Here is a 14,072-nt window from a genome sequence, read left to right as displayed (position 1 = left end):
CTACTGTTTCCAGAAGACTACCTACGGCTTGCCGTTCAAGTAGTAAACTGCGCTAAACTTATACAAACACACGTTTTTGTGAAAGGTTAAACAAGTTAACATGCATATACAAGGCTTTATTCACTGTCGACATGCTACATAGTCTATAAGCTTCACCTTTGCCAAAGCGCGAAATGATCATTTAAAGATCTACACTAATTTCTAAAGTGTTATGATACTTGTTAAGCAACCCACATAATTGGTTACATAAAAGCAAGGAGTTCTCTCGGACTTTTGCTTACGAAATTCCATACAATCGCGTACGTAGCTATATCAAGCAAAATCCGAATGAACTTAATTATGACTACATGAGAGAAGGTTTCTTCATAGTCAATCCCTTCTCGTTGCCTGTAACCCTTGGCTTACCTTATAAGTCTCCATGTTCCCATCAGCGCCTATCTTTCTCTTGAAGACCCAGTTGTTTCTAACAGGTACTATACCTTCTGGATGGCCTACAAGAGTCCAGACCTGATTCTGATACATAGAATCCATCTCAGATTTCATGGCCTCTTGCCACCTCTTTGAATCAATGTTAGATATTGCTTCAGTGTAGTCTCTAGGGTCCTCTTTTGTGTCATTGTCACCCAGAATGTGCAATTCCCCAAAGTCATTATCCAAGCCATACCTTTTAGGTGGCTTGCTGACCTGTTCAGATATACATGGAGCTAAGGGTTCAGGTATAGGGTTGTCAACTTGTCGAGTGTTTGTTTGTGGTTTATCATTAATCTCATTAATTTCCATCGTTTTACTTGTAGGTCATTTGAGAACAAATTCGTCCTTTAGAAACTTAGCAGTAGTGGCGACAAAGACTTTCTAGTCATCAAGATGGTAGAATTCATATCCCATAGTTTCTCTAGGATATCCCACAAAATAGCACGTAACTAATCTCACTTCAAGCTTAGTAGCTTCAAGCTTCTTGACATATGCTTCACAACCCCAAATCTTAATATGATTAAGACTTGGCCTTCTCCTGTGCCATATCTCCTAGGGTGTCTGTGAAACTGGATTGGAAGGTACTCTATTAAGCAAGTAAGTTACTGTATATAGAGTGTATCCCTAGAATGTTACTGGTAGATCGGCAAAACTCATCATAGAACGAACCATGTTCATCAAGGTTCGATTTCTCCTTTTAGAAACTCCATGAAGTTATGGAGTTCCCGGTGGAGTCCACTGTGATATTATTCCACACTCTTTGAGATAATCTAGGAACTCATTACTTAGATACTCTCCTCCTCAATCTGATCTTAGGATCTTTATCTGCTTCCCAGTTTGCTTCTCAACTTCATTCTTGAATTCTTTGAACTTTTCAAAGGATTCTGACTTGTGCTTCATAAGATACACATAGCTAAACCGAGAGTGATCGTCAGTGAATGTGATATAGTAGGAGAAGCCTCATCTCGATGTAATAGACATAGGTCCACATACACTAGTGTGGATTAACCCTAGAATTTCAGTGGCACGTTCTCCCTTCCCAATGAATGGAGATTTAGTCATCTTCCCTTTCAAGCAACATCACAAGTACCCATTTGGTTATTACCTAATGGGCGGAAATATCCATCTTTCGACATCTTGCGAATCTTATCAAGGTTCACGTGTCCAAGTTTAAGATGCCATATCTTTTCTTGGTTAGCTTCTTCTCTAGTCATTTTGGGTTTTGAGGTGTTCGCGCTTTCAATACAGTACATCCCACTACTTGTCTCTAGGTGAAAAAGTCCCTCTATCATATTACCATGAGAGATAATATGACCGTTCAAGTATAAAGTGCGGCTCATTTTGTCAAACAATACTGAGTGCCCATCTCGTAAAACCATAGAGATGGAAATCAAATTCTTTATACATGAAGTAAAATATAAACAATTTTTAAGTTCCAAGACTTCCCTAGAGGGTAGTTTAAGCATGTTGGTGCCTACTGCTTTTGCAGAGGTCTTAGTGAAGTTCCCAACTTGCACAATTATCTCCCTATTGTGCAGTGTCCTGCTCCTTGTTAGTCCCTGCAACGAATTGCATATATGTTGACTAGCACTTGAATCAAATATCCAGGAATTGGAGCTTACTATAAAAGCACTCTCCATGACAGAAATAGTCCCTTCAAAAGTTCGTGTCATAAGGCTCACAATGCACACCTTGTATTTCTTCTTCCAACGTTCATCATTTCCACAATGAAAGGATTTTCCTTTGGATTTTTGGACCGATGTTCCCTTTGCCATTTTGGCATTCAATAGACTACAAACATTTGAGAATCGTAGATTACTAGTCTCAATGTCATGCATCTTATGCAAACTATCAACCTTGGCACATGAAGTGTCCATGTGCTTATGTAGCTTCTTAAGCTCCTCACTAAGTGAAGTGAGGATTAAGCATTTAGCTTGTAAGTCATCCTCATAGTGTCTAGCATAATTTTGACACTCCTCCTTTGAAGCTAGTTTCATAGGAGGTACATGAGGAGGGGATTGCTTGAGCACATACGATATGTCATTCGTCTTTGAGACATTCTCAATGTGATGATACCAAGCAAGGAACCGTTGGCCCCTAAGGCTCTTTTTGTCAAGTATAATGGTAGGTGTAATTTTAGGCATGTCGTTAACTACATAACATAACAGAAATCGTATTAGATTGTTGATTTAAAAAAAAAAAAAATCCACTTGATTGGGTCTTAAATCAAATAGTAACACCTGCTATTTTTGGCAAATTCCACATCCCTCAATGGAATCTGAGAGTTATGTTGAACTCTTAGCGGGGTATGGTGTTTTTTTAGTAACAATAATGATGAGAGAATAACGCTTTAGTCATTTACAACTCTTGTAATTACCCATCTAGTTTGGCATCTAGAGAATGATGCCTCACAATGATATGATGTTGGCACCATTGCACTTAGTTAATCATTCCCACCATGCTAGTTCGTGTAGAGGTTCAAGAATAGCCTCACAATGATATGATGTTGGCCATCCTCATTGCCGACCTCACCACATCATGTACGTACATATGAACTCCTCCAGAATGTAAGCACATACTTTGAACTTCCCTATGATAGGGTAAAGCTGGTGTATGAGTCACAAACGATTGGAGCACACCACGGTAAAAGGCCTACGAAGAGATGTTCAAAGCATCTCTCGCTTATCAACTTAATATTCATTTTGTTAAGGGAGTAGTGTTGGGCTACATCAATTTCATTTTAATCTTATTAAAAGAACTTGGGCCTATGACAACCATTGGTTCAAGTTTATATGAATTAGTAGTATATAATACTCCCACTATTTCGATGAAACACGCGAGACTATATGGAACTACTAACGAATGCATTGCATCCACATATGAACTATATAGGCATTTTAGGTCTTAGGATGATTATGAACGGTTTGATTTGATCCAACATGAACCTTGTGTTGGACCTTGGGTCTAAGGTAGGTAGTTGTTGATTTTAGTTACACGTTTAATCTAATTAAACCATCATTTCCTATTGGGCGTTGGACCCAACTATTCCAATTTGCATGCAAATAAACAAAAAAGAATACTTGAAATAAAGAGAAGGGCTTATGACCTTTTACAACACATTTGATGGACTTATGCCTTTTTACAACGCATTTGAACTAATCAAATTACATTCAAATCTAAACTACTTAACCCAAAAATTCATAATATAAAGCGCCCAATCACATAGCTCAATTATTGAGGCCTTTGGTTCATAATCACCGTATTCTTAATCAATCACATTAACTAAGAAAACAACTTAAACAATTGGTTTTCAGATTCATAGAATTCATTTAAATGGAAATAAATGAAATGAAAATCCAATTCTCATTAAAGAGACAAAACCATTTTGTTATCATCATAATTTGGGCCGAAAATGCAATGACCTCAACTATTGAGCCACAATGCAAAAACAAAAACTTTTGGGGTCACTTTGTAAAAACACAAAAGTCCACAATTTCATGTAATTACAACTAGAATCCAAAAATTTCAACAATTACAAAAACTTCATTAAAGGAGCAAAACAATATGTCCTTCAGTGATTTTGGGCCTTTACGTAAAAATGTAAACTCTTGGGCCAAAGTGGAAATACACAAAAATATCAAAACTTTATGTAATTTCATAAAAGCTCCAAAAGGTCCCCCACTAAGGGGTAGCTGGTTTTAGATAGTGTAAAGGGAGGGTTGGTTTTGGTGAAAATTCAAAATTTTATGAAGTGTTGAAAAAGTGAAAGGTATGGGTTGAATAGTTTATTGACATGGTTGAATAGTTCGATTGGTATGAGTTGTAAGATGTAGGTAAGGTGTAGAATTTATCAAACAATAAAAAAAACACCAATCATCCATCACCAATCAATAACAAACCAAAATTTTATGAAAAACATCAAACACATTGAATCAAAGCACCAAACCTATTATTTCCTATTTTGTTTTTCTCAGGCTCATCACTTTGTTTCGGTGGATTTGAAATGGCGTTTTTTTCTTCATCTTCATTATGTAGAGGTGTTTTCATTATGAATTTTCCTTTGCATAGATTTTTAGCTAGTTGCTATTTTGAAAAAAAAGAGCTGTTAGTGTGGATGGTTTGTTAAATTTAACTTAAAATAGTAGGACATACTAAAAAACAAATGGGGGCATAAGCGAAGGTAGAGCTTAGTTGTGATTCTGAAGGTGCACATAAAATCCTTATTTCCCTCTATTTGCATTTACTCTATCGAATGCAATGTAAGAGCAACTAAATTAGTGCATCAAACAAACTTTTTTCCTCACTTTAGTCATATGCCAAATATATCTCAATGATTGTTGTGTTCCTTTCAAGTGCAAATATAAGGATAGTATAGTGGCACAAGTAAGGGTGTCGAACCATAGAAACTGATTAGACCTCTACAAATTACAAGCTTTGTGTGAACCCTCACAAAACAATGAAACTAACAAATTGAGTTTGGATTTTGATTTGAAAGGTTAAGTAACTTAAAATGCAAGAGAATATAAATATGAATAATAAAATGATTCAGAAACGATGGGAATGGAACTAGGGATACTGATTTCACCATTACAAGCCAATTCCATGAAAATTAAGTCAAAACGCATTCAACTCTCTAATCTGCAACTAGGGTTCATTTTACTCATTTATGATCATCCATTTGATGTGTGGTTGTGATCAAGTACTCCTAATCTGCAATCTAGTTGTGATGTTCAACTTAGATTACCAAATAAGAATCCATTAAGAACAAGAAAACTTCCAAGAACCAAAGAAATCACATGGCAGGATGTATGCATAGCAGTTTCTTCATTCATTCACATGTTTACCAAGATTAACCATGATGTGTGCTATAAACTTGATCAAATAATCTATAAGAAACCCTAATTGTGATCAAACATTAAGATAAACAAACAAATTGAACTATAAAATCAATGAATGAAACAAGAAAACAGATTGATGAATCGAATACTTTAACTTAATAACATAGAGTAGGTTTGCAAGGCTACATCGAAATCCCTAGCTATGAATTTAATTATACAACATGATTACATAATATATGAATATCAAGAAGAACATGAGCGAAATTAAATTCATAAAAAAAAAAAACCCCTTGAAGCAATTATGATGTGGAAATCCTTCAAGAACAGTGTGGTTGCGTGGTTTCTTTGGTAGCAGCGAATGGTGAAGGGAAATAGGGTTTTGTTTCTAGAAGAAAAGCCAAAAAAAGAGAGGAGAGAGAGCTCTGAGCGACCCCAAGGGGGGCTTTTGAAAAAGTGATAAGAAACCTAGTATTTATATGCTAAATGGGGCTCCAGTTGATTGCAAGGTGATCCCAAGCATTAAACCAAGGTTTTGAACCTTTTTCCTTATTTGGCTCCTCCAAATTAGGCTAGATATTCCAATTCCTTTCCCATTTTGCTCTTGGTCTTCTAACCAGCCAAATTCGTTTTAGATTCTTTATTTAGGCTTCAAAACAGGTCACTAAACTTCTTTCCACGTTTGAATAAGGGTCAACCCCAAAAATGGCATGTTTTCACTTCTTTTGCCTTCAAATTGATCCTAAAGTACATGTAATTGCACACTAACTCAAAATAAGGTAAAATGCAACTAGTTTAACTCAAAAACATCACAAAGAGACTAGAAATGGATGGTATAAATGCATGAAATATATGAGTTATCAATGATACTAATTAGACGGAGTTGGAAGTTCAAATAAATCATTTTTAGCAACAAAAATAGTAAAATAGACATACGGGATCAATCAACATGTACCAAAACAAATGTATATGTAGAAATTAAAACAGTAAAGAAGGTATATAATCTTTATGATGAAGATGTAATAAACTGTTTCAATTAGTTTCATGAAGGAACCATATATATATATATATATATATGAAGGAATTCTATGTAAAGGCACATTCACACAACTAACATTTTTTAAATAAATACAATCTCAAATTCCCTCTAGCATTTCTATCTTGGAAAGCAATGTTGTGAATAAATTTATTAAATAGAAAAAAAAAGTACAAACAAAGGGGGGGTGGGCAGGAACCTTATCCCTCATAAAAAAAATATAGCTTATTAAGCCATTATAGTCTTACAGACCAGAATAATAACTATACATGTAGAAAAACTGACATGCACAAGCTAAAGTCAGTGAAAAAGAAGAAAAAGGAAAACCAAGTATCTTTTGCTCCACACAAAAAAAACAAAACATCAAGGACCAAACTAGAAAAACCAAAAATTTGATCATGAAGAAAGGTTATGAATGTAAGCAAAAGTGCACAAGGAGGACAAGAATAAACTCCCAAAATTATTCACACTGAAATTAGCCAAACAATTAGCAATTGCACTACCCTCTTGGCAAATATGAGTGGCATGAACCTGCATGGGGAGAAAAGAGCAAGGTAATTAATCCAACAAACATGCAAATGCCAATGAATATTGCAAGAAGCAGAAGAAAGAAAGTTGACCACTAAAGAAGAATCGTATTCAATCCACAAAAAGTTTTAACCATTTTCCCAAGCTAAATCCACGGCATGAATAACCACATGCAACTTCACATCTAAAGAAGAAGCAATTCCGATTGAAGCTGCAAAACAACTTAAGCAATTGCCAAATTCCCAAACCAGGGGCACCACAAGCAGCACCATTAGGTTAAGTGAGCAAAAGATGATACATACTAATAAAATTGACAAAGCAGAATTAACAAGGGCAGTTTAGTTTATGAGTTTTTGCTTTAGTTCGATCAAAATTTATTATAATACGCTCTTGTGCAACCAGTTAAGAGGGTACTTAAGATTTAAAGAACTTACGGCTTCAATGGGGAGGCCATTGATCCATATACAGTACTGTACAAAAATATGTTCTGCCCCAAAATTATCACGAGTATGAGCGACAAAGTTTGCCTCTCTTTCATTACTAGAACTTTGCTGTTCGTCCAGCTCAGCATCAACTTCTTATAAAATTGGTTGAATACTGGTTACATGCGTAGCTGGTAATCCCTTATCTTATGTACTCGTATCTCTCCCACTTTCTCTCTTCCATTCAGATACACCAGTGGACATTTTTGATAGTTGCCACTGATGAATGCACGGATGAGGAGCTGCATCATTCTCGATAGGTTTGCGAATGACGAGGCCCTTCTTGGTGGAAACTCCTCTGGCGGTGGCATTCTCTGTGAGGCCGTCGCTAGGCCTGGCGCAGAGTTTCTCCAGTGCTATGGAGGATGAGAGAGCTGCAGAGGAAGCTCTTAGAGAGCCATGAGTGTAATTGCAGAAATTTGTGGTATGAGAGAAAAAGAGGGAGGACAGAGAGAGTGAGGGAATGGACTACGTTTATAAAAATTAATCGAGCCCCAAAGGGCCATAGCTTCATCACCCCCAATGAGGAAATGTAACCAAATTAATAACATACATGTCATTTATTATTTAGTTTACCATATCATGTGACATAAAGTCTAGTCTATAAAAAGATGCTGCTATTTGTATTTTAAAAATATCATCTGACATTCCTCTCGTAAAAATTAATATTTAAGAAGTGTACGAATTGATTCTAGATAATTAACTTGGATACACGAGTTCACATTATAATCTAACAAATCGACTTTTGCCAGTTTTGGTCAAGAGTACTTTAAAACGACATCTTTGTATTCTTCTATAATAAAATTACAAGTGCATGATGAATTTTTTAATGTTTCTGGCCAGATGAAGCATATTATATTATATGGAACTTTGCTCTCCTATGCTTCAAAGAACAAAAAAGAGTGGTCAAAATTTAACTAATTCTCATTTAGTTACATCGCAACAGTTCATTAGTTAATAAAAATATGCGGTGGAGAATTTCTAATAATAAATGTACTTGAGTGATGCTCTCCTGTGCATCAAACTACAAAAGGCAAAGGTCGAGATTTAACCATTTGGCAAAAGAAAAATGTATAGTATACGTACTATGGAGGCCCAATCATATAAACCAAAAGTACAATCGACCCGACCTGCGGGTTCGGCATCCGTTTGCTCACCTCTATAAACTGACGCTCTTCCCTTTGAGTTTCAAAGACAAATTCGAAAGTGGAGGTTTTAGCATCAATGCTCATAAACCTCAGAAGAAGAATAACCATTCTTCCATTTCACACAAATCCTTCACCCTCCATTCCTCTTAATCTCATCTCAACTTCCAAGCAAATCCCACGCTCAGACTCTACAAATCCCCTATCAGAATCCCAACTCAAATCTATAGTTCTAAGCCAATACAGCCATGGCAAATTCACAAACCTCCTCCAAAACGTCGTCGCTTTGCCCGCTCTTCTCCTCACCGCCTGCCAAAACCTCACTACCCCAAAAATCCAGAACGGCAACGGCCTCAGCCCCTCCCTTCTCGATTCGGTTTCGAAGCGGTTCTCAATCCACGAAATGGGTCGGCAGCTGTGCGAGAATCGGTTTGATGTCGGAGCTTGCAGCGTTGCGGTGGCGGCCCAGAGAAACAGAGGTGAGTCTTTGGTGTTGCCTAACTTGAAATTGAAGGTTTTGATTGAAGCTATTAGGATGGTATTGGGAATTGTTTATGATGAACGTTTTGTGACATTTTCTTATGGTGGTCGTGTTAATATGGGACGGCATACTGCCATTAGGTACCTTAAGAACTCTGTAGAAAACCCCAGTTGGTGGTTTAGTGTTGGATTTAACCGCGAAAAGTTTGATCAACGAAATGTGAATAAGTTGTGCTTATTTATGCAAGAGAAGATAGATGATGAGATTTTGATTGATGTTATAAAGAAGTTGTTTGAATGCGGCGCAGTGAGAATTGAATTGGGTAGTTGTTGCTTTGGAAGAGGGTTTCCTCAGGAAAGCGGGTTGAGTTCGATTTTGATGAATATCTACTTTAATGGGTTTGATAAAGAAATTCAAGAAATGCGTCTGAAGAAGAATCAAGAACATCCGAAATTTGATTCGACTGAATTTGTTTCGAAGCATGATGTGTTTTTTAAGCCAGTGAAGATATATGCGGTTAGATACTTGGATGAGATATTAATAATAACCTCTGGATCTAAGGTGTTGACTATGGATTTGAAGAACTGGGTTGTGAAGTACTTAGAGGGAACACTGGAATTGAAGGTGGATGGGCTAAAAACAGCTATTCATAGCGCAGTTTCTGAGAAGATTGATTTTATGGGGATGGAATTACAGGCAGTTCCGCCTTCGGTTTTGAATCCCCCCATGTCAGAAAAGGCCATCAGAGCACGAAAAAAGTACCTAAGACAGAAGGAAGTCAGAGCTCTGGAATTGAGAAATGCTAGAGAGAGGAACAGGAAGAAATTGGGATTGAAAATAATGAGTCATGTTTATAAGAAGTTGAAGAGAAGTAGTGGGTTTAAATCTGAACATCTAATTGAGAATGAAGTCATGGAAATCTTCAGAACCTGGGGTGGCGAGACAGTGCAAGAGTTTCTTGGGTCGTTGGAGGAGCGTTGGGAATGGTACCATAGTTTATTAGCAGGTGATTTTCTCTCTTTGAGGCACATTAGAGATCAACTGCCTCAAGAGCTTGTTGATGCTTATGATAACTTCCAAGGGCAAGTACACAAGCATTTGAACCCAGTCAAAGCTAGAAGGGCATTGGAGGAAAAAGAAAGGAGGGCAAAAGAAGAAGAGGAACAGAAATATGCTAAGGCCACAGTCGAGGATTTGGCAAAGCTCTGTGTGAAAGCCGATGCACCGATAGAACTTATTAGGAAGATGGTTAGGTTGATTGGGTTTACAAATCATATGGGTCGTCCCCAACCAATTAATTTACTAACTGCACTGGAAGATGCTGATATCATTAAGTGGTATGCGGGTATAGGGAGAAGATGGCTGGAATTTTACTGCTGCTGCCATAACTTCAAGATGGTCAAAACTGTTGTGACTTATCACATGAGGTTCTCTTGCATATTGACTCTAGCGGAAAAGCACGAATCCACCAAACGGGAAGCCATGAAACATTATACTAAAGATTTGAAAGTCTTTGATTTAGATGGAAATGAAGAAGTACACTTTCCCACAGAAAGGGATGTGAAAATGATGGGAGATAAAAATCTCTCTGATCCAAAACCTGTGGATGGGGCGTTATCTTTGGCTTTGATTAGATTAGCTTCTGATGAGCCTCCGTATTCATGTGTCGCTCATTTCTGCGACAGAACTGATACCATTGTTTATCGGGTACGACTACTGCAAAATCACTTGAATGTGAACCCCATGGATGAAAAGAAATGGGTCCCTGGTATGGGTGCAATTAACGAAAGCCTCAACTTGAAATGTTTTCCGGTTTGTCCTGATCATATACATGATTTATACATGGGGAGAATCACCTTTCAGGACATTGATTGTACTTCATTTGTGGAGGTAGACTGAGTTTTACATTCCTCTGGTTCGGTGTGTGATTAGGTCCTAGTCTTCAAGGGCCGTTGATGCGTTGAGGTTGAGAATCCTTGCGTCTGCTTAAGCCAGGTGTGTGATTTTTGTACATTATCTCCGTTGTGTATTAAGTAGTAGTGATAACAAGGAAACTTTTCGATAATATATGATTCCGCATCTTACATCTCATTTTGTAGACTAGAATTAAGTAGTAAACTAAAACTTCTCGCAGGCCGTTTGGATGGTAAATAACTTAGCTGATGAAATAGACCACCGAAAATTGCTCTCTTTTCCCGAATTTTAAGATTTTGCATACCTCTACTTCAAAAACGGATTTTGCATATGGAAACCCGATTTTGTTTTCTTGTGTGATGAGGCGTCATAAGTTTCTTGTATTGTTGGAGATGTTAGTCTGCATAAGTTTGTATTATGAACTTAATTATTTGCATGTCTCCTTTGTTGCACTAAACATTAGCAGTTGAAGTACTCAGCTCCTTCTGGTTATGAGGTCCCTGGATCTGGGATGTGAACGAGAAATTTTTCATTGTGATGGGAATACGAGTGGTACACCACATGTTTTTATGGAAGTTGTGGGAAATTTTATTTTTTAAGTTATTAAATTTTTAACACACAAATCCCACCATTTGTATAGTGACGTGGTGTATCACCTTGTATGCCGGTCACATTGAAAAATCTCAACGTGAATGTCGAACGTCGAGCGAATGACTTTTTGGTTCATTCACCATGGTAGTTTGTTAGAGACAACATTCCCGTTTTTCCAGTAGTAGGTTTTATTCGTTTGCTCAGTGATTTGAAGTTCCTTTGTGCACAAAACTGAGAATACAAATCTCTGTAGCTCCTCCTGTACTCAAAAGAACTATTCTTCTTCGTCCACACTCCTTCTTCGTCCACACTCGTATCCTGGTCTCAACTGGAATCAAACCCTCTTCCCATTTTTTAAAGTTAATCACTCTGTAAGCTCGTTTCGATGACCTCGACAGCGCCGTTTCGGTTTTTGGTTCGATTCAAGAACCAAATACCATGTTGTGGAATTTAATGATGAAGTCCCAAGTCGAATGTGGTCAGCGTTGTTGCTGTACACAAAGATGCGTGAGTTGGGTGTTTCGCATGATTGCTTTACGTTCCTGATTGTAAACCGGCACGAAGCAAGCGATGAAAGGGTTACTAGTGTACTGGGTCAGCCCTGAGAATTTGGAGTCCTAGGCGAGTCTTCGAAGTGGGGTCCTAAAGTTTTCTAGCCCCTGGTTCTTTGTACATTGATATGTATAAAAAAGAATTCACTAAATACATAAAAAAATTCTATTTCTATATCAAATATCATTAAAAATTAATATCAAAAGAAAATAGATATACAAACATTAGTTAAATATTATATGTCTCACGTTTTTATAAGCAAATGTAATAAATGTTTGCAATCAAGAGTCTAAAATTGAGAGTGAAGAACAATAAACTTCATGATCAAGAGAGTAAAGAACAATAAAACTTGAATGACAAGTATAGTAAAGTCGACACACCAATTGTTTCTCAAATTTTTTTTTCTTCTAAAATCAACATCACACTAATGAATTGAATATTGAAATAATCTAGTGAATAATAAATTATTGAAAATCAAAATATAATTCAAAATTTTGATTACCTTAAAGTACAATATTCAAGACATAATTTGATGATCAATACAATGCATAAGAGCAACTTATAAAGGCTTCCTCAAGAAAACTAAAAGACAAGCAATAAAACCCTTGAAAAACCAAAAGACAAATAATAAAGCCTTTTGAAACTGACGAACTTCTACAAAAGATGGCTCAAGCCACTTTTGTAGGAGATTTGAGCACCTCTTCTACGACTGTGTCAGGATCCCAATTCTGATACCAGAATATTTATTGCTGCCTTCTATGTCGTCATATCAAATCAATCCAACGTTTTCCTACATCAGGTTATGTTGCTTGAGGGTGACGTTATGTATGCAGGAATGGTTCATGTGTGGCAATTCAAATGGGTTTTGGAATGGATGTGTATTTTGGTAATACAATGATTTATTTTTATGTGAAATGTGGCGGACATGGTTATGCTTGTAAGTTGTTTGATGAAATGTCTCAAAGAGATTTGGTCTCTTGGACTTCGACGATTTCCGGTTATGTTTCGAAGGGAATGTTGCCTGTGGGTTGTGCTTGTTCAATGAAATGAGGTTGCAGTACAATGTTGGTGATGTTGCAAGGGTGTTGTGGCATTGAAAGTGCAATATGTGGAAGTCAATTTCATGGTTACGTGATTAAGAACGGTTTACTGTGTGATGCATCTGTGCAGAACTCAATCTTCAGAATGTATGCTAAATTACGCACGGTCGACGAAGTTGAAGACTTTTTCAGCGAACTTGCTAGAAGGGATGTTGTCTCCTGGAATATCTGAATTTCCTTTTATTCTTTGAGAGGGGATGTTGCAAAAGTAAGAGATTTGTTCAATGATATGCAGGGCAAGGTGGCGTCGGGAATTGAGACATTAACTTTGGTCATATCAGCAGCGACCAAACATGGTATTCTTTCCCAAGGTGAAAGCTTGAATTGTTTGGCGATAAAGCGTGGGTTACGTGATCATGTTCTGCAGATGTCTTTGTTGGACCTCTATGCCAAGCGTGGACAATTAGGAAACTCAGATTGGCTGTTCAGAGCAATCCCTTGCGGGAACAGCATTACTTGGGGTGCAATGATGTTTGGCTTCATTCAAAATGGTTGGTTTAGTGAAGCTGTTGGACTGTTTTGCGAAATGCAAGATTCAGGTCCGGAACCAAGGGCTGAGATACTAAGAAGCCTTGTTGATACATTTCCAAACCTGGGTGCTTTGAAGTTGGGAAACAAATTCATGGCTACATCATAAGGAATCATTGTGCAAAGGCGAGGAAATCTATACTCATCTCAAAACCTCCATAATAAACATATACATAAGATGTGGTAGCCTATCTGCGGCTAGTGTGTGTTTTGATAGAACGTTGATCAAAGATATAGTGACTTGGACATCAATGATTGAGGGCTATGGGAGCCATAGACATGGTTTTGAAGCCTTGAAACGATTTGATCCGATGATTAGAGAAGGAATATGACCAAATACTGTCACCTTCCTAACTCTCTTGAGTAACACACAAGCTAGTGTCGGACAATGGGATGAAGTAGAAGAGAC

General features: G+C 37.3%; 2 protein-coding genes across 2 annotated transcripts; both read left to right on the top strand.

The window, feature by feature from the left end:
- The first annotated feature begins 8,500 nt into the window (after nt 1-8,500).
- Nucleotides 8,501-13,683, top strand: LOC137745276 (nuclear intron maturase 3, mitochondrial). Its single transcript, XM_068485205.1, has 2 exons — nt 8,501-10,973; nt 13,047-13,683. The coding sequence occupies exon 1, from the start codon at nt 8,577-8,579 to the stop codon at nt 10,875-10,877; it is 2,301 nt and encodes a 766-aa protein (XP_068341306.1). The 5' UTR covers nt 8,501-8,576; the 3' UTR covers nt 10,878-10,973; nt 13,047-13,683.
- LOC137744459 (putative pentatricopeptide repeat-containing protein At1g56570) lies at nt 13,098-13,772 on the top strand. The gene is made up of 2 exons (XM_068484266.1): nt 13,098-13,289; nt 13,371-13,772. The coding sequence occupies exons 1-2, from the start codon at nt 13,098-13,100 to the stop codon at nt 13,770-13,772; spliced, it is 594 nt and encodes a 197-aa protein (XP_068340367.1).
- The last annotated feature ends 300 nt before the right edge of the window (nt 13,773-14,072 follow it).

Source organism: Pyrus communis, chromosome 9, assembly GCF_963583255.1.
Source record: "Pyrus communis chromosome 9, drPyrComm1.1, whole genome shotgun sequence".
NCBI classification, from domain to species: domain Eukaryota; kingdom Viridiplantae; phylum Streptophyta; class Magnoliopsida; order Rosales; family Rosaceae; genus Pyrus; species Pyrus communis.
This window is presented reverse-complemented; position numbering and strand designations above follow the sequence as displayed.

Coding starts and splice junctions, on each gene's coding strand:
- LOC137744459 (XM_068484266.1), top strand. CDS start 13,098: ATGTTGGTGATGTTGCAAGGGTGTTGTGGCATTGAAAGTGCAATATGT. Junction 13,290..13,370: donor AACTTGCTAGAAGGGATGTT/GTCTCCTGGAAT, acceptor AATGATATGCAG/GGCAAGGTGGCGTCGGGAAT.
- LOC137745276 (XM_068485205.1), top strand. CDS start 8,577: ATGCTCATAAACCTCAGAAGAAGAATAACCATTCTTCCATTTCACACA.